The sequence below is a fragment of the Pleurodeles waltl genome, chromosome 11 (genome assembly GCF_031143425.1).
Source record: "Pleurodeles waltl isolate 20211129_DDA chromosome 11, aPleWal1.hap1.20221129, whole genome shotgun sequence".
In the NCBI taxonomy this organism is placed as follows: domain Eukaryota; kingdom Metazoa; phylum Chordata; class Amphibia; order Caudata; family Salamandridae; genus Pleurodeles; species Pleurodeles waltl.
This window is the reverse complement of record NC_090450.1, coordinates 854,862,757-854,888,553: the sequence shown is the minus strand read 5'-3', so window position 1 is coordinate 854,888,553 and position 25,797 is coordinate 854,862,757. Positions and strand designations below refer to the sequence as shown.

Genomic DNA, 25,797 nt, shown 5'->3' with positions numbered 1-25,797 from the left:
TTTAAGCAAGAAAATGCTCACTTTCTAAAAGTGGCATTTCCAACCTCACAATCTTAAAATCAACTTTACTAAAAGATGTATTTTTAAATTGTGAGTTCAGGGATCCCAAACTCCACATGTCCATCTACTCTCTAGGGGAATCTACACTTTAATCATATTTAAAGGTAGCCCCCATATTATCCTATGAGAGAGAGACAGACCTTGCAACAGTGAAAACGAAATTGGCAGTATTTCACTGTCAGGACATATAAACCACATTACTATATGTCCTACCTTATCCATACACTGCACCCTGCCCTTGGGGCTACCTAGGGCATACCTTAGGGGTGCCTTACATGTAAGGAAAGGGAAGGTTTAGGCCTGGCAAGTGGGTACACTTGTCAAGTCGAATTTACAGTGTAAAAATACACATACAGACACTGCAGTGGCAGGTCTGAGACATGATTACAGAGCTACTTATGTGGGTGGCACAACCAGTGCTGCAGGCCCACTAGTAGCATTTGATTTACAGGCCCTGGCACCTCTAGTGCACCTTACTAGGGACTTACTAGTAAATCAAATATGCCAATCATGGATAAACCACTTACATACAATTTAAACAGGAGAGCATATGCACTTTAGCACTGGTTAGCAGTGGTAAAGTGCTCAGAGTTGAAAAGCCAACAGCAACATGTCAGAAAAATATAGGAGGCAGGAGGCAAAAAAGTCTGGGGATGACCCTGCATAAGCAAAAGTCCAACAGTGAGGTTCTTTTACTCTCTGGCCAATGGGTTTCTGATACTAATCTATTGAAAGTGGTTACGTATGTTAAGAGGTCTTTAGTCTCTTGTTTCAAATTCAATAACTCAGTATCACTGGATTGCAAAAGGGGTGTCGAGAAAAAAGTTTCTTCATTTGGGCTTGAAACTCTGGGACATTACACAAAAGAGGATCATCATTTTGGACTAAGGGGATAGACCAATTAGCAGCATTCCCTGCAAGGTACAAAAGGACAAATGCAACTTTTTTCGGTATCATCCGGAAAAGCTGCGGGCCTGCACAAAAACTGCAAGTGACATTAGTTCATAAATATATCAAATTTACCACTATCGCCAGTGAATCTTTTTGGCAGAGCCAATGGAACTGGTGTAGGGGTCACTACAGTGAGTTTCATAGGTGTTGCTTCTTCAGGTGTAGTACCTTTATTAGGAACAAAGGTTGGTGGCTTGAGAAAGGGTTTGTCTGTTCTAGGAATTGCACCTAACCATAGTTCCCCTCTAATTTTGTACCTCTCAAGTTGTTCTCTAAGAGAATAATTTTCCTCTCCCAATTGCGCTACCTCAGCCTGAACCTACATTAGAGCCCGCTCAAGATCCTCCATGTTGACCTCTGTCTGAGACATCTTTGCTTGGGCGGACTTAATTTTCGTGGGCTTGGCTTTCTGACAAGACTATGTCCACTCACCTGAATTCCAGGTTCCACGGGAGCGAAGAAAATAAAAGCTTCACCCCTAAACACTATTCTCTCGTATCTGAACTGAACAGGGAACGAGCAGATAGCCTCTGGGGGAAAGGGATAGGAAACAGAGATTTGGAAAGGGAAGAGGAACAAAAACATTGGTTCACAAAGGAGCTTCACTGTTGTTCTAAGAAAGTTGCCTCAGGGTTTGGTGCAGGAATTTCTAACACCAAAAACAAATAAAAAACAATAGAACTACAAATATCACAGAGTCTTTCAGCAACATAACAATAATTAATATCATTCGATTGAGCAATCACCAAGCCTTTCAGCAAAATCACAATAATTATTAGCACTTGAATGCTCAACTATTAAACACGCTTTTGTAACTCACAACAAAATCGTTATGAAATCAAACTTATGAATTCGTCTTTTGATATTCGTTTTCACACAATAGACTCCCTCCAGAAATAATCAGAATAAATGTCTAATTTTGCATAGATATCGAGCAATGTTTTCAGGATTTCACAACATTTAACTTCAATGCTGCCGTTAAAAATACTTTTCAAGCTGTCTTTGGAAAATAGTCTTGTATTATGGTTTTCTCAGCATCGACTAATGTTTTCATAATGCACCAAAAGATCATTAACCTCAAGAAGGTTAAAAACAGGGGAACAAGAGGGGGATTACTCACGAACCAAATTCTCCTGAAATGTTTTCAATTATTTGAGGGAGATGGAATACTGTTCGTTAGTTCGAGACTACACCAAGGATGCTGGGTCTAACATGTCTTCTGATTGCTCTTGACGTTCATCCCTCCTTTTCCATTGCACAATACTGTTCCTTGATTCAGCGACCTTTCCTAATGAGCACCACAGTCAGGAGGTCGAATGAGTGCTCTCAGTCACAGGAGTTCACCTCTAAACCCTCAGCCCTTTTCATTGACCCATGTGCCTTCTCTCTACAGCCATGAAGTCCTGCTAAGGAAATGTTGTGTTTCGTATTGCAGGAGGCTGCAGGTCACTGTTTTTAGTCCCTTTTGGGGATGCTCAACTGTGTTGGATGTCTCTGCACACACACACACACACACACACATACACACACACACAGCTAATGTATGACTGATGTGGTGAGGGAAGACTCGTGCTGTTCAGTACAAGCAATGTAGGGCTTGAGACCACCCACACAGCTGCAGTGGACAGGCTGCAGCTATGTGCAGCCTCGTAATTCAGTGTCTGTGTTGTCTCAGCTGGTTTCTGTATTGGAGTCTTGAGCTGCCGTCAGTGTTGTTATCCTTCCTGGCTGGCAGGCATTAACTAACTGGTGCCAGTCAGGTTTTGGATGACACTGTTCTTCAGGGCACAAGTTCTAAATAAAAGGGTGTGGGGACTATCCAAGTTAAGCAGTATGCAAGTGACATCATGGAGGATTACATCACAGTGTGTGACATCACAGTGAGTGACATCACATGTGCCATTACAGCAAGTGGCATCATGACTCATGACCTCACTCATAAGAAGTGACATCAGATCTTAAGACCTCACAAATATGTTTAGCATGTATATCGTTAGCACATTTAAGTTCATTACAATATTTAACAAATTAGATTTTGTGGCAGGGTTGTGCCAAAAAAGTGACACAACACCAACACAAATCTGCCTCAATGTATACATTTAGGGCTTATTTACAAGCCTGTTGTGCCACCAGTGTGTCACTTTTCCCTGTACAAAAAATGACGCAATGGCAGCACAAGTGGCTTGTAAATAAGCCCTTTTTTTTTAAAGACCCAGCCACTGAGAAAATGGCAACAAGGAGAAACGTGGCAGTAAATCTGTTGTTCTGCTTAATTGGTTGCAAAGTCTGCATTTTAAAAGATCTTATAGGGTTAAGGCACCTGCTGCAGAGATCTCTGTGTGGCAACTAGATCTCAGGGAATAACAATAATGATACGATAACTCTGGAGGTTAACCTATTTGCTGGAGCAATCTGTGTTTTTTCTAGTTCCAGTTTTGAATCAAAGTAGCATAGAGAGTTAATATGTCTCCTGAAAAGCATATTATGTAACACGTTGGTGACAGATTTGTATTTTTTTATATTATGTAAGTGGGTCACCGCTTTTAAAACAGAGATCCTTTTGTTACTTGCAGTTCATAAATTGTAATCCTTCTAATATATCACAATGACGTATGAAGGACATGTGGTTCCTTTGCCTTGCAATCCTCACCGTCTTATGTAACACATCCTGTACATTGATTTACACACATATGATTTATTGGCAGTGTATAATGTGTATATGTGTGATGTAATGTACTGTGACACCCTGCACTGGAATGAGTAGCACTATAGCAATATAAAATAAATAAAACTAAATAGTGGTATTTAAACTATTTGTGTAAATACTTCGAAAGACCAACACATCTGACATTCTTACAGTGTATGCAAATCGCTTATATACGGGGACTGAACAAAGTCAAAAGCATGCCCCTCTGAAACACCTGTGAAGCGATAAGCTATGTGCCAATGTTTCCTCTCCATTGCATTTAAGTGTGAGGCTCCCAATGGCTCCTAGCCAAGCTACTCCAACAAAAGGAGGCCTGTTGGCCCCTTAATTTCAGCCTGTGTTATGTGCCGAGCTGCAATCTGATAAGGCCTTTCCCTGCTTACACGTGGCTGCTCAGAACAAAAGCAGACAACGTACAGGAGATTCTGAGGTGTCTAAAAATTACACCAGGACAAGTTTACCATGTGTATGTATGGCCCAACCTCTTGGCAGGGTAGACGGCTTCCACCCTGTAAAAACAGTGGGTATATGGTACTTAAAGCGTGTACCCTCGACTTGTGACCTGCTGTCATTGTTCCACAGCCTCCGCACAGATTTTACACTCAACAGATGGGCTTGCAGCATGCATAGACTCGTTTCTTTCCTTCCTCACCAGTTGTTGTGTCTGCAGTATGGACTGAGAATTACACCAGACAAGTGTATCAATATATTCTTCTTTATTCATTAGTTCCACAATTACTAATAGAGTATTCTACTTCTGAAGAAGCGAGTCATCCTCAAGCTGTCCCCATCCTATCCCTTGCTAAAATGTTCCCTTCTAACCCCACTTCCTGCTTTTTCCCGTCTACCCACAGAAAAGGTGGAAGAGGTGTCCACTATCCTGCTGACCCGTCGGCTATCCCAATGGTTCTAGTGTATACATAACATGACATTGGGTGCCAGCAGTGGTGGAAGGGGAAGAAGCCATTTAAGACAAATATGTGGTGTTTATCCTGTTTTCTCTTTAAGGGGCATATTTATACTCTGTTTGCTCCGAATGTGCATCAACAAATGTAAGCACATTCGGCGCAAACCGTGCACAATATTTAAACTTTGACACCCGAGCCCGCGGACGTCAAAATTCCTCTGTGTGCGTAATTTTTTGGATCCGGGAAAGTGCCTTGTGTTAATGACATGCAAGGTAGGCGTTCCCGCCCAAAAAATGACTTTAAGGCCTGTGCGCCTTATTTATACTACCGCGTCATTTTGACACACAGGAGGGGGTGGGCCTTAAAAAACGGCGCACAGCGGTGAGGGCAGGCATTAAGGGACCTGTGGGCTCACTTCCATGGTCTCTGACCATGGAAGCAGTCCAGAGGTGCCCTTCCCTGCCCCCAGGAACACCCCCTGCCATCCTCGCCCACCCCAGGAGGACACCCATGGATGGGGGGACCCATCCGAGGTAAGTACAGGTAAGTTGAGGTAAGTATTTGTTTTTTTAAGTGGCATAGAGGGGCCTAATTTGGGCCCCCCTACATGTCACTGTACCGAATGACCATGCCCAGGGGACAGAAGTCCCCTGGGCATGCCCATTGGGCAAGGCAACATGACTCCTGTCTTTGCTAAGACAGGAGTCATTTCAATGGGGGTTGTGCATCAAAAAATGGCGCAAGTCCGGTTTGAGGCATGATTTTTGCCTCAAACCTGACTTGCACCATTTTTTGACACACAACCCCCATTTTACCCTACGCTGGCGCTGCCTGGTTTGAGTCTTTTTTTTTTTTACTCTGACCAGTCCGCAGCGCCGGCTAACGTCATTCCTAAAATAATGCACCCGCATGGCACATAGGAATAGCGTTAGCCGGCTGTAAAAATGTTGACGCAAACCAGCGCCGGCGCTAGTTTGCGTCAAAAAGTATAAATATGGGCCTAAATGTTTAAATTAAGAACAGACTGGAGCAGTTGAGAAACTAAGAACTAGGGCTGAGCTCCCTCCTGTCAGAAGTCGAGGTTTTTTAAGTTCCTGGCAGTACTGCTCCTATCCTTACTCCTAATGCAGAAATTTGGCGAGCGTGCATGTGTGTGGGTATGTGTGTGTGAGAGAGATCGAGAGAGAAAAGGAGATAGGGCGTGTGATTTGCTGACATTTTCCTCTTATCTGCTGCCATGGAACTGCCACCCACGCCTCTGTACAGCCGCCCAGTATGATACAGGTACCTACAATCAGCATAAAATCGCTTTTCTTGTCTCTACGGCGCTAAATACACCCGCGTGTGGATCTACTAACGTCATATGGAAGCATTCATTTCCTGCGAATAACAGACCAAGGAACCCAGCTCTCTCAAAGGCAACAATTGCGTATGTTTGCTTTCCCTCAAGAAAGGAGATGTTTGCTCAGTTATTGTTTATTCTTTGCATAACGTATAGTTGTATTAAGTGTTGCAGATTTGCTTTGGACATAAGTAAAACCAGAACATAAAGTGTAGAACCGTTATTGTTTTCTTGCAGCCTGTTATAGTACATATAAATATCGGGTAATTATTTAAAAAAGCAATGCATTACGGAATTCCCTCAAATTTGTGCTTGAATTATTGTTGGATTCTTAAGATATGGGCAAATTAAAAGAAAGATGCTTATATATTTTCCACGTTTATTGAGTTGGTACCTTCTCAATGGTACGAAGCGCTATATAAATACACTTACAACGATGCAAAACAGTAGTGTATATGAGTATACTGGCACTACTACAGGCGTTTGCAAATTACATGCTCGTAAAACTAGATTATGAATAGTGGTATTCTGGACATACGTGTTTGTCGGTAAATATCATACTGGGAAAAATAAATTTAACCACTTGGAAGAGAAGGTCCTGAACTTAGTGGTCTTTATATCTGTTTACCCAATGTCACTTTAAATCTCACGGAGTATAACTCCAACTATCCTACTATTCCAAAAAGTAGAAAACATTGTTTGTTCTATAATCTCCTTCTGCCACCTTGTGGATTGTTTGGAATTACTTTTCAAGCTTGATGTCGTTGGAGAATATTCTATTTTTTCCTTTTAGATGCAATTTCTTTAACTCTGGGATATGAATTTGATGAACCCCGGGGAAAGTTGCAGCATGCCATATCTCTGGAAGCTGTAAAAGTGTGCCTGTAATATACTTGTATATTTTGCCACGATAGTTGAGAAAGTGAATAAACAAGCGTTTATACTTGAATATACTACAAAAATAATAACCAAAAATAACGCATGCACAGAAAAGGACCATACAACATCTATTACAAAACAATCTGGATTTGAAAGAAATTCTGACTCTTGCCCACAAGTATTTCTCATTTACTGCAGGACTGTGTTTAATAACCATTCCAACAACAGACCTAGCAACTTTAAGCATCTGAGCCAGATGTTGAGATTGACTACAAGTAGATAGATATTTGTTTAGCTAGATCTTATCATAAAGTCACTATTGCTGCTGCTAACATCTTTCGTTCAATATTTTTGTAGGAGAAATATTTTTGATCTGTATTATTTCGGCATGGGGTAATCACGGTACATAGGATCCACTAAAAGAAATATAGCAATCTGCTTTCACAAAATAAAAATTATCTAACGAGTCCTTGTACACCCTGACAACGTCGTTTTAATGCATGGGCAAACATTTTGTCTATTTAACCTTTGACTAAGATGTCTATATCACTACCTAAACCGCTCTTCTTCAATCTACCCAGTGTCGTTTTAAGGATTGTTGTGGTCCCGGACAACACATATTTAAAATTATTTTGTATGGCCCAGTTTCTGAAATTGTAATATATAATTAAGTATAGTTTAGGATTATGTGGGCTTGAATTAGCAGGAAATGCGTAACAAATTTCAATGTTGTTCCAAAAAGGAGCCCCCAACATAGTCCTCCCGGGCACCCCAAATCCTTCAGATGACACTGCACTGCTAGATACAGCTCAGAGGAGTCAACATTCTGAGGTGACCTCTATGGAAAAGGAGGCAGTGAAATACAGGTTAAGTGATAAAATGTTTGGCTCCTGACAACACTCTAATCAATACAATTGCTTTTTCAGTAGCCGAAGCGGCAGCAGAGACATCTCTCGAAGGAGGAAACATGGCGCTAGCAATATTCATCCCAGTCGTTATCATATCCTTACTGCTTGGAGGGGCATACATCTACATCACAAGGTATGAGAAGTTATTTATTTATTTATTATTAATTTATCTTATTTTTTTCTGAAGCATCGTGCCCACTTCAGTACATTTGTCGAGGGCTGTGAATGAGGAATCGTGTTCATGCTGGGATGGGCCAAAGAGATGCATACCACCATGTAGGTATCAATAGCTGAACAAGTGTTATTGCACCAGGATCCATAGGTATCAGTGGCTAGCTGCCCCCAAATATGGTTGTCGTTTACTACCCAACAAAGATTCAGGGGAGACAATTTTCTTTGCTTGCATTGTTGTTCATGGCCATCTTACTAGACCACTGACTACACACTGATGTGCGGATAAGTATTAATGGGGTCTCTTGGCCATATCCAACTGGTCTCCAGTTTGGTTATTTTGGGTTGTGCAGTGTTCATGTTGGGTCTGGATGCCTTTAGAGCCACAATGTGCCGGTGCAGCAGCGCATACATGCCAGAGCTGGCTACTGTTAGTGCTACTGGAATTATGCAGTAGTTGAGGGACACATTATGCGACGGGGGCTGGTTAAATTAATTAAAGTAAAAAGAAGCAAATGATATGAAAAGTATGTGGTACCACGTTCCTTTAAATAACAGGTCCATACAAAATTATACTCCGCTCCATATGTAATGTGTATGCCTCTCAATAGGAAGTGGTGCAGAATTCAAGCCATGAGACCTTAAAAAGAGGAGCAACATAATTGCGGTCCTTCTGATGTCACAGTTCCCTTATGTAAAAACTGCTGTTTTGAGAGCTGCATCAGTGATGCGAACATAAAATTGTGCTAATAGAGAAATAAAAAATATAATGAAAAAGAAATCCTTCTTTCCACCCTTTTTATATTCTATTTAAGGTTTATGTTTCGTGTTACAAATAAAAAGCATTTGTCCCAGTCAATCAAATGGGGATGTTTACAACATCCGGGCATCATTGTTATCTTTATCAATGAATAATTGCAGCAGTCAATAGGTGAAGTTGGCAAAGTACGTTTTGTAAAGTTGTATTTATCAATGAATTATTACAACAGTCAATAGGTGAATAACTTTCATTCCATTGTGAGCATGAAACTAGTTATTATATTAAACGCTACAGTTTATACCGCGCTTAATAGATCATGTGAAAAGTTGATCAAATAAATATTGATACAGGAAAGGCTACCTCCATGCAATCATTATTTTACAGGGGCCTTGTTTATTGTGCAAGAAATCCCTTTGCCCACTACTCTGGTTCAACGATTGCTGACCTTGTTACTAGCCTTTGATCATGAAAACACATAAGATAAACCAATGCTCAAACATGTAAGGAGGTAAAATAAGAGATTAGCCTTGTCTTTCTGGATGAAGTGCAGTAGTAGATCAAATAGATTTGGGGTAAAAAATGAAGCAAGTATTAAACCTCCATTGCACAGTACGGTTTTAAAAGGTCTTAGTAATCCCCCAAAAGCATATTGTTATACCACATTTCACCTGATTTCAATGCAAAGCATGACAAAGTTTCATGTTGAGGAAGCTGAGAATGCGTTGTGTAGCCAAGGCGATGTGTTGGTTTCGAGGTGCTGTGGAGCTGCAATGCATGGTCCTGCATCATTGTTGAGGATGCCACTGATGATGGGTTGCGATGCAAGGTCCCACATCAAAGATGTGTTGTCCAGTCATGATTCCTTGGTTCAGAGGAGCTGTGAGGCTGCGATGCAAGAACCTGAGGAGCTCATAGATGAGAAATGCAAGGGCCTGCATCAGGAAAGCTTCACGCAGGTGTCAGAGTCCAGGTGCTGGGTTTAAGATTGTTGGAGTCTTCTTTCTCTGAGGGTCTAGTGAGGAGGCCAACCAGCTAGCCTTTGGAGTCACTTAGGGGTCCTGGGTTCAGTAGATGCAGGTCCAGTCCTTCTCACCAAGGCAAGAGGGAAGCAGATCAGCACAGCAGGGCAGAAGTTTCTTCAGAGCAGCAGTCCAGCAGCGTGGCAGTCCTTTCAACAGCAAAGCAGTCCATCCTCCTGGCAGAGTATACACAAATCCAGATGTGTACTGAAGAGGTGGTGCCTAAGGGCCAAGATTGTATGTGATGCCTCCTCTCTGGAAGGTGGGAGAAGCTACTAGAGGTTTCCCTTTGACGTCCCCAGGCATCCTGCCTTCCCTATCCTGGCTACAGACTAACAACAGGGGGAATTAAGACCCTTGTGTGTGGAGTCAGGACACAGACTATTCAATTGTAAGTAGGGCTTTGCCCAGCTACGCCCTCCCATCCTTACAGTGATGGCCCACTCAGACACACCTAAGCTCTCAAATGTGTGTGGCTGCCTAGGAAGAATACACACAGCCCAGTTTTCAGCTACACCCAGTCATGTGACCTGGAAACAGGCTACAAATACTAGATGGCTAAGGCAGGAACATGCCAACTTTCTAAAATCTTTGTAATTTAAAATCTGACTTTACCACAATAGAGGATTTTTCATTACAATTTCAAAGACACCAAACATAAATTGGTTATCTGTTCCCACTTGGACATTACAGCTAATTCAATGTAATGAGTTAACTCCAATGTTGTCCTATGGAAGAGGAAGGCTCTGAAATACTGAAAAACAAATTGAAGAGTTTTTCACTGCCAGGACAGGTAAAACTCAAAATTACTTTTCTACTTTTTAGATACCATGAATCATGTCCTGTGGGCTGTCCAGGGCTTACCTAGGGGTGATGTATGTGTACCAAGATTTTAGATTTGGGCTGGCAAATGTTTTGTGTTGCCAGGTCAAAATGGCAGTTTAAAGCTGCACACACAGTTTGCAATAGCAGGCCTATTACATGTTTAAAGGGCTACTTAAGTGGGTGGCACAATACATGCTGCATCCCACTAGTAGCATTTAACTTACAGGCCCTGGGTACTTGTGGTACCATTTTACTAGGGTTTTATAAGTCATTTAAATATGCCAAATGGGGATTGGCCAAGGTTATGATATTTCAAGGAGTGAGAACATGCAATTTAGCACTGGTTAGCAGTGATAAAGTGCCCAGAGTCCTAAGTGGGAAAATTAGATCAACAAAAAGAGGAGGAAGGCTAGAAATGTAGAGAAAAACCACTGTTAGGCTGACAGGCCTAACAACCACTTAATTCACATAATAAGCACAATCAAGCATGAATATTCTTTGAATATGCTAGGTCTTATTAACTGAACGGATGCCCACGTTTGCAATCTATGCTCGATTGTAACTTGTTGGCTTCCCTTCTTCACACATGGACACATTTGTTTCTAAAACCAAAATATGTCTCTTTTGTTACAGTGTTGTCTTCTACGTCTTGCATGATCAGTGCTTATCACATGTTGAATCAACCCCTTTATGTAACACTGGGCAAGAAGGAATGTGTTTCAGGTTTGGTTACTTGTGCGGTGACAGCCAGGTGGATGGTTGTTTCAAACTACACTCAAAAATATATTTTGGGAAAAATTGTATACGTTCCTAATACACACATAGAGATGTTTAGAATACTGCCAGCAATACCTGCATATGCTTACCAGTGTATTCGATGGGATTAGGGCTAGTGATGAGCCTTGATCAGTTCATTGGTACCATAGGCATCACAGAATGTATACTACGTTCTGTAAATTACGTTGGTGTGATTAGGGAACCAATACTGATACTGGGTGATGTTTTCTGATCACGATTAGTTCCCCTAGATGAATCCACGAACATAGCTGAACTCTAAACCCTCTTTTGTAAATGGAAAACAAACTCAAAATAGCACTAAAAAACACAGGATAAAAAAGTAAATTGGTTATTTCGAAAACCCAGGTCTAGTGCATAAATATGAATGGCAACCACAGAGAATGAGAAAATAAACGCAGCAATGCATACCACCTGCAAAAACAAGATTAACATTCGTAACATGATTAACAAGTTCCTAGCATCCAAACACTGTGTAGTTACTTCTAAGCACTAAGCTACAATTTAGAGGAAAGTAGCAAGCCTATAAATCAAGTCCCATATTTATACTTTTTTAGCCCCACATTTGCGTAATTTTTTGACGCAAAAGCAGAGCAAACTTACAAAATACAATTGAATTTTGTGAGTTTGTGCCGCTTTTGCGTCAAAAAGCGGCGCAATTGCGGTGCTAAAAAGGTATAAATAAGGGCCCAAGTTTCTTAAGATGGATCAAACACCATACCTTTCCTCAGTAAGAAATAGCTGTTTAGCTGTTCTCTATCACAGCCTTTTCCAGGGAATGATAACCATTGCCTGGCTGAAGCTCTCAGAGCCCCATAACAATGTCTGGGGCTGATTTGTTGCACCAAACCAGCATGACCTGTGGCCTGATAGCCTTTTCATTCAAAGGTCAGATGCCTGAGTTTTTATAGTGTCTGATCGCTAATTTTATCTTATGTTTAAAAGTTTGGCAACTCTAAGTACCTACAAGACAAATAAGTGTGGTGATAAATGTGTCATCTCAATTCACCTTTAGGTATTCTCCACTGGAAGCATCAATATTAACATCCCTTTAGATATTTTAGTATCCACTGGAAGCATCAATATTAACATGACAGCAACCATAACATAATAAAAAAAAATGTCAGCTTAGATATGAGACATGCATGATCTTAACACTTCTGCATGTCTAAACTTCACACTTTCTAACATAAAGAGACTATTAATAAAAAGTCTGCAGTTAAGCACTTGATAAAACATAGAAGAAGTTTAAATGGGCCCTGTGACAGTGTTCAAAACATGGTGCTGTGATATTCTTACACACTCTACAGTATCCACCTAGGTGGAGCCCTCAAAATATCTTTTGACTGATAGTGTGTTAGTCCCATCTGAAATCTATATATACCAACTGGCCCTTTACATTTTCTCCACAAATAGAACAGTAGTATATGGTTTCAAATTCCCATGAAAACTATTGTACATATGAATATCAAGCTAAAAGGTCAAAGAGTAATATTTGGCCTGGGAAACTCGCCAAACAAACGTCAATCATTTCACTAAGGCATAGCCCAGAAACTCTGTGGAGGTCAGTAACAGAACAAATAGAATCTAGTGACCCAGAATTTACTATCATTTTAGTAGAAAAATATTGAAATGCCACAATAATAGCAGGGGGCTATGCAGGTGGCTAAACCCAGATCACAATATCTGTGTCTTCACCATAGGACAACTAATCAGAAACATAGAAAACATAGGGCTTCCCACTTCCCCTTTGAGCATAAACAACCATTTACACTGAACGTTGCAAAAGATGAAGGATTCTGACTTTGGATTTATCACAAAGTATTAAATAAAGTTAACTGCCTCAAGGTGAGTTAGAAAATAACCAGTCCTGCTTGCACCACTCTCCGTGATGTAAGAATGTCCATCAGGGCAATCTGAGGGGAGACCTCCATTTTTTGGCTGTATAGGCCTGATTATGCGTCTGGTGGTGTGACTCGCGGTGACCCTCGGGCCACCGCAGCTGTGGTAGTCCAACCACCACATTACGAGTTTGGCGGGCAGACCCACCAACAGACCACTGTCTCCACCAGGATTCAAGATCCCAAAAGGCTGACGGCGGTCTTTGCTGTAAGCAACCAGGGCAGCTCTGAACTCAGCACCACCCGGCTGATTACAACCCTGTTTTCCACCAGCCTTTTCTTGACTTTCTCCACCATGAAAAGGCTGGTGAAAAACAAGTGCCGGGGTACGCAGATGGGCCCCTGCACTGTCGATGCCTATGGCATGGGACGTGCATGGGCCCCCCTTCCCAGCACCATTGGAATGTGCACTGTCTGCTTTTCAGACAATGCACATTCAGGTCAGGTCTGTATAGCACTTGGCTCCTTTAAGGGAAATGAGTGCTATCTCGTAGCACTGTTCCCACTGGTCTGACTGGCAGGAACACTCTATTTCAAGGTTTCCGCTGGTCAGACTGGCAGAAACCTTGTAATAGGGCGGCGGGGTGACAACGTCATGGCGGTGGCGTCCTTCCCGCAAGTTTGGCAGTCCCGTGTTGGGACCGCCAAGCTTGTAATCGGTCCCTAGGAATGATATCACCCATGATACCTTAGGTCTCTCCCCCAAATGTTACCCGAAAGCTGCATGCCTGCAATTCCCCACGAACTACGCCAAGACCACTACCAATCTAAGCAGTAAACCCCGACTCCCACCCAAACTATGAAAAATCCCATTCATGGGTAGAGTCAGTTTGCAAAAACAGGGGGTCGTGAAAAAGGTAATCACTTTAATTTGTATCACAGTACAATATGGAACAGTAGAATTGTGGAATGCTGTCCAATATCCTTTCTTCAGAAGTTCAAATCATGGTAAAAATATTTGTACAAAGTTGGATCAAAAGTTGAAGCAAAATGCTCTCATATTGTATTCTCTGTAATTGTAATCAGGTACGCAATAAAGTTTAGGCATTGAGTAAGTAAGCACAAACCTGGAAATGAACAGTTGAAAATTGTTCTTTTGTTCAGTCACATAACCTAACAAATAATGTGGTTCTCTTTCTTTGGATAAGTGCTTGTTTATTGCTCTAGATAGAGAAAGTAGGAGAGTCTAACTTTGTAACAGTGAGATATATTAATGTTTGGTAAATTTCGAATAATATCATTTTTTTTCTTTTTGTTTAGGTGTCGGTACTATTCTAGTTTACGCCTACCACTTATGTACTCTCACCCGTACAGCCAGATTACTGTAGAAACAGAGTTTGACAACCCAATCTATGAGACAGGGGTAAGTTTCTGGAAAGCCATCTTTTCCCTAATGTTTCCAACAGCAGTAATTCAAATCTTTAGATTCCATTAATTCAGACTGCAATCATACTTAATTCTCATCAGTAGCTTTGATGGTTGGACCACAGAGTGGACATGTGTGTCTGTTTCAATTACATAGTTCTGCTGCAATTCCAGAACTGGATTGGGCAAATGTAACTTGAACAAAAGCAAGTTGGGTACATTTTCGGCAAAAAACAGTGCAGTGAATCGCAAATAATGTTGCCCAAATTGAGATGACCCATGAACCCTCCAAAATGTATTTAAAGAAAGTGTTAGACTTTTCATCCTTGACGTGGTCTCCCTTAACGTTTTGCCTGTCTTTCCCAGGTTGTTAATGTGTGCTGGACTCTGTTTTTGCTATTTTTGTTACTCTGGGCACTTTACCACTGCTAACCAGTGCTAAAGTGCAAGTGCTCCTTTACAAAATGTGAATGTAATTGGCTTATCCGTGATTGGCATTTTTGCTTTTTTAGTAAGTCCCTAGTACAGTGCACTAGAGGTGCCCAGGGCCTGTAAATCAAATGCGACTAGTGGGCTTACAGCACTGGGAGTAGCTCTGTAATCATGTCTCAGACCTGCCACTGCAGGGTCTGTGTGTGCAGTTTTAAACTGTAAAGTTGATTTTAAGATTGGGTGTTTGAAAATGCCACTTTTAGAAAGTGAGCATTTTCTTGCGTAAACCATATCTGTGACTTTGCCTGTTTGTGGATTCCCTGTCTGGGTCAGTTTGACAGTTGGGCTGGTTGCACCTCACGCTAGACAGTGGCACAAAGGGAGCTGTGGTGTAGTCTGCATTTCCTGATGAGCCATCTGTGCTAGGAGGGAGGTAAGGAGTGGTCACTCGCACCTGAAAGGGCTGTGCTACCCTCACACAATGCAATCTCTAACCCCCTGGTGAGTGTCTGGGGCTGGCCTGGGCAAGGCAGGATTTCACAATCAAGAGAGACTTTGCTTTGAATTAGGCCTACTTCAAAGGAGAAAATGGGTATAAGAAGGGCACCCAAAACCACAGACTTTAGAACACTTCTGGAAACCAAGATGAACCGCTGCCTGGAGAAAAGCTGAAGAGCTGAGGAAGAAGAGCTGCCCTGCCTGTGACTGTGCTTTGTGGGGCTATCCTGCAGTTGCTGCTTCTGTCAGAGTAAGAGGGCAAAGACTGGACTTTGTGTGCCTTCCATCTTGTGAAGATCTCCAAGGGCTTGATTTAGAGCTTGCCTCCTGTTCTTTGAAGTCTCAGGGACAGCAAAGACTTCTCTCTGCCAGCACCTGGAGTCTCTGGAGAGACTCCTACCCTGCCAAGTGGTGCCCATCCAGTTCCTGGGACCCTGAAAGGAGAAGCTGGCAGCCTAAGAGGAAGGAATCCACGCACAGAACACTGTGCGGGGAAAAGATGGACGCGACTCCGATCTGCGACTGAAAAAGTGACGCGCCGCCGGCTTCGCGGCTAAAAATCGACGCTCGCCTGCAACGCGATCGGAAGATCGACGCCTGGAGCCGGAGAAACGACGTGCAGCATCGCTGATGGAGGCTGGTGAGATCGCAACCCGTGCTGCGTGGTTCTCGGATCATTGTGCGGCTGGATTTCTGACGCAAGTACCACTGGGCGTGGAAAAACAATGCACGGCCTGCACGGACCCAAGAGTGCTCACCTGATCAACGCATCGCTGTCCTGCAGAGAGAAGAAACGACACGCCCGACCAAAGGAGAAACAACGCAAGGTCTCGCTGGTGAGTGAAATCGCCGCATCACAAGCCCTTTTTGACGGACACACTTGCCCATGCGGGGTTATTTTTGACGCACCCATGGTAAATTTTCATGCTAACAGTGTTAGTGTGTGTTTAAAATTACATGAAGACTCTTTTTGCATTTTTATTGATAACTTGACTTGTGTATTGTGGATTTTTGTCATTTTGTTCTGATAAATATTCTCTTTTTTTCTAAACCTGTGTTGTGTCATTTTGTAGTGTTTTCATTAATTTACTTTGTGTGTTGATACACATACTTTACACCTCACACGCTGATGTTAAGCCTACTGCTCGTGCCAAGCTACCAAGGGGGCAAGCAGGGGTTAACTGAGGGTGATTCTCTTTTACCCTGACTAGAGTGGGGGTCCTTGCTTGGACAGGGGGTAACCTCACTGCCAACGAAAGACCCCATTTCTAACAGAAAGGTACTGATTTGTTTTTTAAACGTAAATTGTAATAAACATCACAATTTGGAAACAAAATATTTAATTTGTTACAAAAATACATTCTTAAAAACACAAATTGATTTTGAAAGGAAAACACTTTAAAGGAAAAAGTGAGTGTGTTGCTATTTGCGAAAAATTTAACAAGAAACAATTTAAACAAGCATTTTTAATGCAACGGGTCTCGCGTTTGCCCGTGTTAGAACTGATAGCGATGTAAACTCCTAACCTGACTTTTCACTGGTAATGAAACCTATCGGCAAAAGTGCATGTATGTACGTAACCCGAAAAAGTGCAATTAACTGTGTAACAGGGAAGATATTATGTAAAGTGCTCGACTTCTGCCAAGCGAGATCGCGCTCGGAAAATAGAGAAAAAGTAGTCCACGAGCCGGACAAAAAACAGCGAGCCTCGCATGTTTTCTGTACTTGGTAGATGCGCTCGAGGAGGACTATCCACCGGAAAAGGCATGACATGTGCATGCCTTCCACTAATGAAATCAAGCAGATTCTAACAGGCAAGCCCACAAGCCAATGACCGACACTGACGTGACATGGACAGGGCTCTGAGCCCTTTTTAATTACTAAAGCATCTCGCTTAGCGAAACGCATGAGCAAGCGCATGCGACGCAGGCTCGACCCTAAAAATGCAATTTACAATACAAAAATATAAATCCATTAGATATGATATACTCTTTTAGTAGGTGAATTGTGTGGGTTTTAATCTGATTTGAATGTACATTTCCACCCATTTCTATGTGTACACCCTATCAGTGTGGGGAAATGATTTAATATTACAATTCACGTAGAGATCAATAAAGAAGGCTTGTAGGTAACATGCAATCAGGGGAGTAGATAGCATTGGTGCATTCGCTGTGTGGTTCCTGGTGATGAAGGTCCTAATGCACCCTAATTAAGGTTACCTTTTACTTAACAACCATGGACCAGGAATGCTAATTTTCCTTGCTTGCACTGGAGCCCATGGCTTCCCTGCACATAAGCTAATGGCTCCTACCGCATTTAAAAGGAAGCTAAGAATACTGATTTGCTGAAATGCATTAGGGATTCTTAGAGGCAGAATGACAGGTGTGCAGTTTATGCAGCTTCTTCAAGTTTCTAATGCGTTCTTCATGATGTGGTTTTCTGACTTGTAGAGTGAATAAGAGAGAGAAATAATTAGGACAGTGATTATCTTTGAAGGCAAAATAATGTGACAACCTCCTAGCAAGAGCTACTCTGAGGCTCATGCAATTTAAAGGTATGTCTTGTGAAATATTCAAGCAGTGTCCAAAAGGAAGAAGAGAAAAACGTTAAGGTAGTCCAAAGGTTCATAGGTGATCTCTGTCTGAACTTTCAAAACTGTCTAAAATAATTGCTATTTTTTTATTCTTTTAAATGAGATAACAGGTCTGCCACAATGGCACATTACTGTTTGAATTACTTAATAATGCATCACAGGGTTGAGTGATGTAAAAAACTATTGAATTATAATATTTTCAACATGCTCGAGTATATCGCCCTGTGTATTTAATATTATTATTATTCCTTATTAAAACGGTTCCAATTTAACTTATTTTCCAATTGTTTCAGTTTCTTATCTCCCATTCCTCTAAAACGTCACTGAATAGTTCATCCCCTTTCTTAGCTGGGTATTTGTTTCCAGTGGCTGTATAAAGAACCCTGCACACAACAAGGAGATGTGCCTGCTTAGAACCCCAACTGAGTTGTCTATACCAGTATGCACTATCTTGGTCAGAATATGAGTTGATGTATGAGCTGCAGACAACATAGCTAGGAAACATGGAGTTGTGTTATTTTGGCCATTAGTACAAGCGGCCACTAATTCCAGTGGAGTGTGGAATGGCGTTTGAGAGTGTCACCCAGACATTTCGGATACTGAAAGCAATCGAAATCTCGGGCTGAAAGTCTGGGGCAAAAAGAAAATCTACCAAGGAGGAATTGGACATGTGCCTCTGAGTCCAACTTGTAATGGGCTATATTTGCCCCACCACCAATTACTGTTACCTTCACTATTACATTGCATGGGTGGTAAAACATCATCCCTTTTAAAGAGACACTCACAATTAGGTACCTTATGTTTTCAAGCTGTGCTGTCTTCAGCTCATTCACTCACTCAGAGTTACTGTGACTTTAAAAATAGGTACCCAGCTCCAATCTGAATCTGTTCATTTTATAGTTCTTGGGCCTTATGTAAATCTTGGCAGACAGCATACTCTTTCACAAAGGATGCCCCCCTTATATCTTGATAGAGCATCCCATCCTCCAAGCTCTAAAAAATACTCTTAATCTTCCTATTCTCAACAGTTCTCCAAATCACAGACAGTCAAACAAACAAACTATACTTTGGCAGCGCTTCCTGGGTAGTAATGTCAGGTGGCAGAAGATTATTTTATGTTGTGCTCTGCAAATGTGTATATCACCTAGGAATTAATCCAAGTGCTGAGTAGGTGTGACTCTGGCCGTGCCTAGAGCCTGATGGGACTGCTCGAAAAGCCAGGTCTTCAGCTTCTTGTGGAATTCAAGAAGTGAGGAGGAGGCTCTTATGTGTAGCAGCAGGTAATTTCTCACATTAGCAAATGTCTTTTCCAACCTCCACAAATGTCAGCAAAAAAGTGACACTACACTTCATGCTCCTCTGTCACCATGAATACATAGTTACCATACAGGTTTTTCCTTGTTTGCTTCATGAGATGCACAACACCACATATAGTCAGCAGATGCAGCAGCATTATGGATGCCTAAAGTCAAAAGGAAACAATGATAGGCTATGGCAAGCATAATGCACATTTCTCCAAAGCTTTCATGAGCATATACATACTTGCAAAGGAAAAAGAGGAGCTTTGCTATTTACCAGCTGATGTACATTTAGGGCCAGATGTAACAAAGGGTTTTGCCCATTCTGTATCTATGCAAAAATGGTTTTGTACATCGGGCCCTTATAGTTCGGTATAAACAATTCACCTTGACAGTACATTCACCCCAAAAGTAAGGAGATTCTTAAACTAACAGGGCATGTGCTGTTGTGGAAGGGAAAGCCATTTCAAAACGATTACATTAAGTTTGAGACCTGTTTCACCATGGCTCTGGCTCAGGCAGAGGCCACAATTCAGAAGTTAAAAAGCAACAAAAACTTAGGGGTACGCCATAGGCAGATGTCAGTGATTTGTCCATGCTTAAACATATCTTAAAATATAGGCAGGTGTTTGAGAGATCTGCCAGAGATCTGCCAGCAAAGAAAACATTATTGAACATCAGGCAAGCGAAGTGGAAAACAGCATGCACAGGTTCACAGACCAATAATCTATATGATGAATGTTAGAAGGTATACAGGGAAAATGGCAGGCAACTGTTTTGGCATTGCATGAACACTTGTGATCATGTAATTGCTTGTTGAAAGTGAAACTGACAAAAGAGGGTCGATGGATCCTGGGCCGAAAATTCCAACCAGGCAGTATGAAATGTAAATGAAATAAGAACACATTATCAATGCCTACGGAATTATGCTAACAAAGGACTGATCGGTAGGACATAATTCAGCAATCAGAACATTTCTTGATTAAATTCTGTTTCTCTATCGAGCACGTCAAAGATCTTATATTTAAAGAAAATATCTCCCGAGGGTTTAACGTGGAAAAGAGAACAGATGCCATTACTTCAAATTACATGGTTCCTACACGGTGGGTTTTTGAATGGTTCATCTTGGTGCCCCGTGGAAGAGCTATTATTACTAGGCTCAGCATTGACGAGGGCTCACATTATCCCACATGGTGTGCACAGAATGAGCAAGGCAATTTTGTTCTAAAATTAGCACGATTTGTCACTTTGCGGTAATCCTTGACATTTTCTAATGTTCCAGTTCTGCAGCTGCTCTTCAAAAGTTGAACTCTCCAGAGAAAAGTAATTCATCTCCAGTAGATTCGGTGTCATCTTCTGCCTAAATGTGGGTACAGGTGGATGCAAATATGTGCCCATTGGGAATGTTTTCATTGGTTACACAACGTCGGAAATCGATGTCTAGTAGTGATCTACATTAGTTACTGGACGTGTTTTAGTTCTAACTGAACACATTCCATTTTTTATGTGCTTAATTTGTAAAATAATGAGCACCGGTTGGCGCCAATAAATGTCAGCATGCCGAATACCAAGGCTGTTTATTCTTGAATCCACCTCAGGCCTCTTTAACCCACTACCAGCCACTCTTCGCCCCTTTATCTCACTCTTTCCTGTTCATGTTTTGTCCCTTGCTGACGTTTTTTCCGTCTTTCCCTTTTTCCTGACTTAAAATTGTGTGTTTCTTCCCGCTCTTTCTGTCTGGAAATGAGGTCAGGTGGCTCCCACCGGCAACCACCAATTCAAATTAGGCACTTCCCTTTACATGCCTTCTGAGCCATCACTCATTCACAGTGTTACTTTAAAAATGTTTGGCTTGTAAATCTGGTGATCGACTCTTTCATAACTAACCTAGTAAGTTGATGGGCTCGATTTTACAACTATTTGTACATGTCTGATTCTCTTACATGCACAAAAGAGCTTCCAGCAAGTGCAAAACCACCTTTTTGCATTTTCAAAAGTTTCTTTTGAGCATTTAAAAGGTTTTGCTTCCATAAAAGTTGTTGAGTGAGTAAATCTACGAGAAGCGCAGAACCATGGGCCAGATGAACGACCCTGAGTTTTGCGACATGCAATTTGTGACTCATTTGCGAGTGGCAAAACCATATGTACAACAGTGTAATTCACACTGTGTGCGATTCCCAATGGCACTCACAGGGATGGTGGCCTGCTGGGAACAGCAGACCACCATGTCTGTGACTGCTTTTGAATAAAGCAGTATTTTTTTTAAAATGCAGCCCGTTTTCCTTAAAAAAAAACAGAATGCATTTTGAAAACAAAAGTGAAAAGTTTTCTTTTCATTTTTTCAGAGCAGGCAGTGGTCCGTGGGGCCACTGCCTGCTGTGAAAAAAATGTTTTTGCATGCATTCACAAAGAAGGGGTCCCATGGGGACTCCATCCCTTTTGCGAATGGGTTAGCACCAATTTGAAACTGGTGCTAACTGTGATTGTTTTGTGACTGCATTCACCATAACAAAACAATCATACATCAGACTGCGACTCACAATTAGGAAGGGAACGCCCCTTCCTAATTGCAACTCGTAAACTCTTTTTGCGATTCGGTAAATATATTACCGAATCGCAAAAATGGGTCTGTACATACCAAAATGCTTTTTTCTCGTCGCAAACTTTACGACGAGAAAAAAGATACGTACATGTGGCCCTAGGTTTGGAGTTGGTACGACAGGGCAGGGATGCCCTGTAAAATTGTGAACACCCTCAAACTTACACCACGTTTCTGGTGTTCACAAACTGGTCTTAAACTATTTCCCACACTTGAAAGGTCAAAGATTAATTTGTCCTATCGAGGACAGGAGTAAATCCCGTTGTAGGAATGGAGGGCAAACTGACCACACGCTAAAATGGTGGGGGTGTAAGGGAAAAGGTTTCTTTACTTGAAACATATTTGCTCTGTGAAGAAAAAGAAAAAATAGTTACCAGGCACGTTTTCACTTTCTTAGATCTCTTTTGTATGATAATATATACTTTTGCATATTCATTCATGCATAGTGGTACTTACAAATGTTTTGCATTAATGACTGGGGACTGTTGCAGGATTCCACGCAATATTTAAAAAAACGATTGCATGTGCAAAACAATATGCTCTCATGCAATGCCAGGAACCCGTGTGTGCAGATTTCAAACACTTTCTTGAAAATTGCACCCCGCTTTTTGAGTTGAAAAAAAGGGATTTTAGCAGTTTTGGTTTATTATTGAGTTATGAGAGCAATGCAGAGAAAACAAACAACCTCTCTTTTTATCCAGTTGTATAAATATTCTTCAAAGGTAAATAAAACCTAAAATTCTTACAGACTGAAATATACACACATAGTAAGTAAAAAAAGGTATGTCATCAGGTAATATGCAAAATGTAATGTGCAACACGTGTAAAGTTTCCGAGTACAAAATCAATTACTATTCTCCTCACATTTTCTCCAAATATCCCAAACTTTCCTAGTCAGGGCTCCAGCATTTAATTACTACAGCCTTGTTTACAAATAAAGTGGATCCACAATCTATTGACTAAAATATCGAAAATAAAATATAGTGTGACCAAAATATTACAGTAAGAATATCGAGGACAAGTATATCATGAAGGTAATTTGCTCTGAGCAGGCGTTAAAAGTGCCGAAAAAAATGACGCAAAGAAATCTTTAAGTTTTCTTTGCACCATTTTTTCTCCCAACCCTAACAGGGTAATGTCCCCCTTTGTATACATTATTCCTGGCGCAGGCATAATGTAGCTCAAAGGGTTATAAAGTGGCGCAATGCATGCTTTGCACCACTTTCTAAATTTGGTGCTGTGATTTTGGCCATGTTGGGCCACATTAGCATGAAAACAATGTTGCTAATGTGGTGCAAGGAGGCGCTAGGGGATCTTAAATCAGTTCCTTAGATTGATAACTATAACTTGCGCCCCTGCCATGCACAGTTTTCTCATAAATAATTTTACAGCAAAAATTACATTGATATTATCAGTGAAGTTATCAAAGATGTCATAGGTGCCATATTTTTGGTGTAGTTAGCAGTGCATGGCGAGGGCACGAGTTATAGTTACCTTTGGGTGCAAGTTACTTAAGATAACTCTAACTATAACAGGTGAATTTCTATGGTTTCGCACATTTGAAATGTGAGCCTAACTATAATGACCCTGTAACCTTTTTAAGTGAATTTCTACTGTTTTTTTTAATCCTATTTTCTAACTATAACACCCCTGTAACCTTTGATTTTTTCAGTGGATTTTATGTTTTATTTAATGTAAAGTAATATAATTTTCATTAATACATGTTAATCCAACCACTGCCGCATTCTTCCTTTGGCCCTGCACAGCAGCAGTTGGCCGCAGGGCCTGGCCTGTGGCCAGACCCTGCGGCCAATCCTCTTAACTCCCCAACCCCACGCTGGGTACGGCCCTTTGGCCATGGGTGGCAGGAGTTGTCTATGGCCTGTCTTTCTGGGTATGAGAATAGGTGTGAGAGAATGTATCTTGGGGTTGAGAGTGGCTGTGAGAGTGTCTGGGCGTGAGAGAGGTTGCATCAGTCTTAGTGGGTGCGTCAGTGTCTGTGTGGGTCTGTGAGTGGGTGAGCGAGGGTTTCAGTGAGTCTGTGAGTGAGTGTGTGAGAGTGTCATTGAGTCTGTGAGTAGGTGCATGAGTGTCTGCCTGGGTGTGAGAGTGGGTGCATCAGTGTCTTAGTGGGTGGGTCCATGTCTGTGTGGGTCGGTGAGGGAGTGCTTAAGGGTTTCAGTGGGTCTGTGACGGTGTGTGTGAGTCTGAGTGGGTCTGTGAATGAATGCATAAGTGTCTGAGTGGGTCTGTGAGTCGGTACGTGAGGGTGTGAGTTAGGCTGTGAGTGGGTGCACAAGGATCTGAGTGTGTCTGTGAGTGAGTGCATGAGTGTCTAAGTGGGTCTGTGAGTGGGTGCGTAAGGGTCTGAGTGGGTGTGTGAGAAAGATATTGAAAAGGAGAAATTGAGAGAGAGAAAGAAAATGAGAGAGGGAGAGATAGTGAGTTTTTTAGGCTTCGGTGAATGATATACTTAGAATGAGATAGTTCTGGACAAACTGAAAAGAAAAATGTATTTTTCAATTAAAAAGAATGAGATCACCTTTCAGTATGAACTGTAAACTTTTAAAGTTTTAAATCAATTAAAACAGACAAACCTGGACTAGGACTCTCAACTTTCAGTGTGAGGGTCCGTGACCTTAACCATTATGCTGCAGGTGACTGCTTACTGTTTTTTATGTCATTACATGGGGAGACTATTACAATAACTATCTCTCTCTCTTCCATCCCACTATGGGATGGAACAGAGAGAGAGAGAGAGAGAGAGAGAGAGTGACAGGACCATGGGGGAGCCTCAAGGTCCCAGGGTCCTAGCCAGCTTCCCACGTCCTGTGGGAGGTGGCATTGCTCTCCCAGCAGGGAGCTGATTTTAATTTCTGCTTCCTGCTTGTGGGAGCAATGTTTTCATCTGTCGTCCCACACGCATATTTACATGCAGGGAAGACAGATGAAAAGTCTGCTTTCTGCAAGTGAGAGCTGTTTGACAACTCTTTCTTCCAGAAACTGGACTTTGCTTGCTTTTACTTGTTGGGAGCTGTTAGCTCCCACCAAGCAAAAGCAAACCACTAGGGCGGTCATTCTGACCGCGGCGGTCGGCGGTCGCCGCCCGCCAAGCGGTTCCCGCCGAAAGACCGCACCGCGGTCAAAAGACCGCAGCGGTCATTCCGGCTTTCCCGCTGGGCCGGCGGGCGACCGCCAGATGACCGACGGCCGGCCCAGCGGGACAGCCCCTTCAACAATGAAGCCAGCTCGGAATGGAGCCAGCGGAGTTGAAGGGGTGCGACGGGTGCAGTGGCACCCGTCGCGATTTTCACTGTCTGCTAAGCAGACAGTGAAAATCTTTGTGGGGCCCTGTTAGGGGGCCCCTGCACTGCCCATGCCAGCCCCACGGCACCCGTTCCCGCCATCCTGGTTCCGGCGGTGGACACCGCCAGAAACCGGCTGGCGGTAAGGGGGTCGGAATCCCCATGGCGGTGCTGCAAGCAGCGCCGCCATGGCGGGTTCCCTGGGCCAGCGGGAAATGGGCGGGAAACCGCCGGCTCCCCTTTTCCGACCGCGGCTTTACCGCCGCGGTCAGAATCGCCAAGGAAGCACCGCCAGCCTGTTGGCGGTGCTTCGCCGCACTCCGCCATGGCGGTCATGGACCGCCAAGGTCAGAATGACCCCCTAAGTCCTCGGGGTGGGCACTCAGGGACATAGCAGGAGCAGGCCCTGGAGGATGGCGGTCACCAGGGCCATTAGTGGCTCCTCAAGAGGGGCCTCATGCCCCCCCCTCAAATGAGCATA

The 25,797-nt window shown here is 42.4% G+C and overlaps 1 protein-coding gene across 2 annotated transcripts in view; it reads left to right on the top strand.

The window, feature by feature from the left end:
• SEZ6L (seizure related 6 homolog like) overlaps window positions 1–25,797 on the top strand; it is a 1,547,572-nt gene that overhangs the window by 1,504,051 nt on the left and 17,724 nt on the right. Inside the window, exons 15-16 of one of the 2 annotated variants that reach the window (XM_069214699.1) lie at window positions 7,774–7,888; window positions 14,487–14,589. In XM_069214699.1, coding sequence (XP_069070800.1) covers window positions 7,774–7,888; window positions 14,487–14,589 — 218 coding nt within the window. The remainder of the gene's footprint in view (window positions 1–7,773; window positions 7,889–14,486; window positions 14,590–25,797) is intronic. The other variant, XM_069214700.1, reaches the window with a different exon arrangement.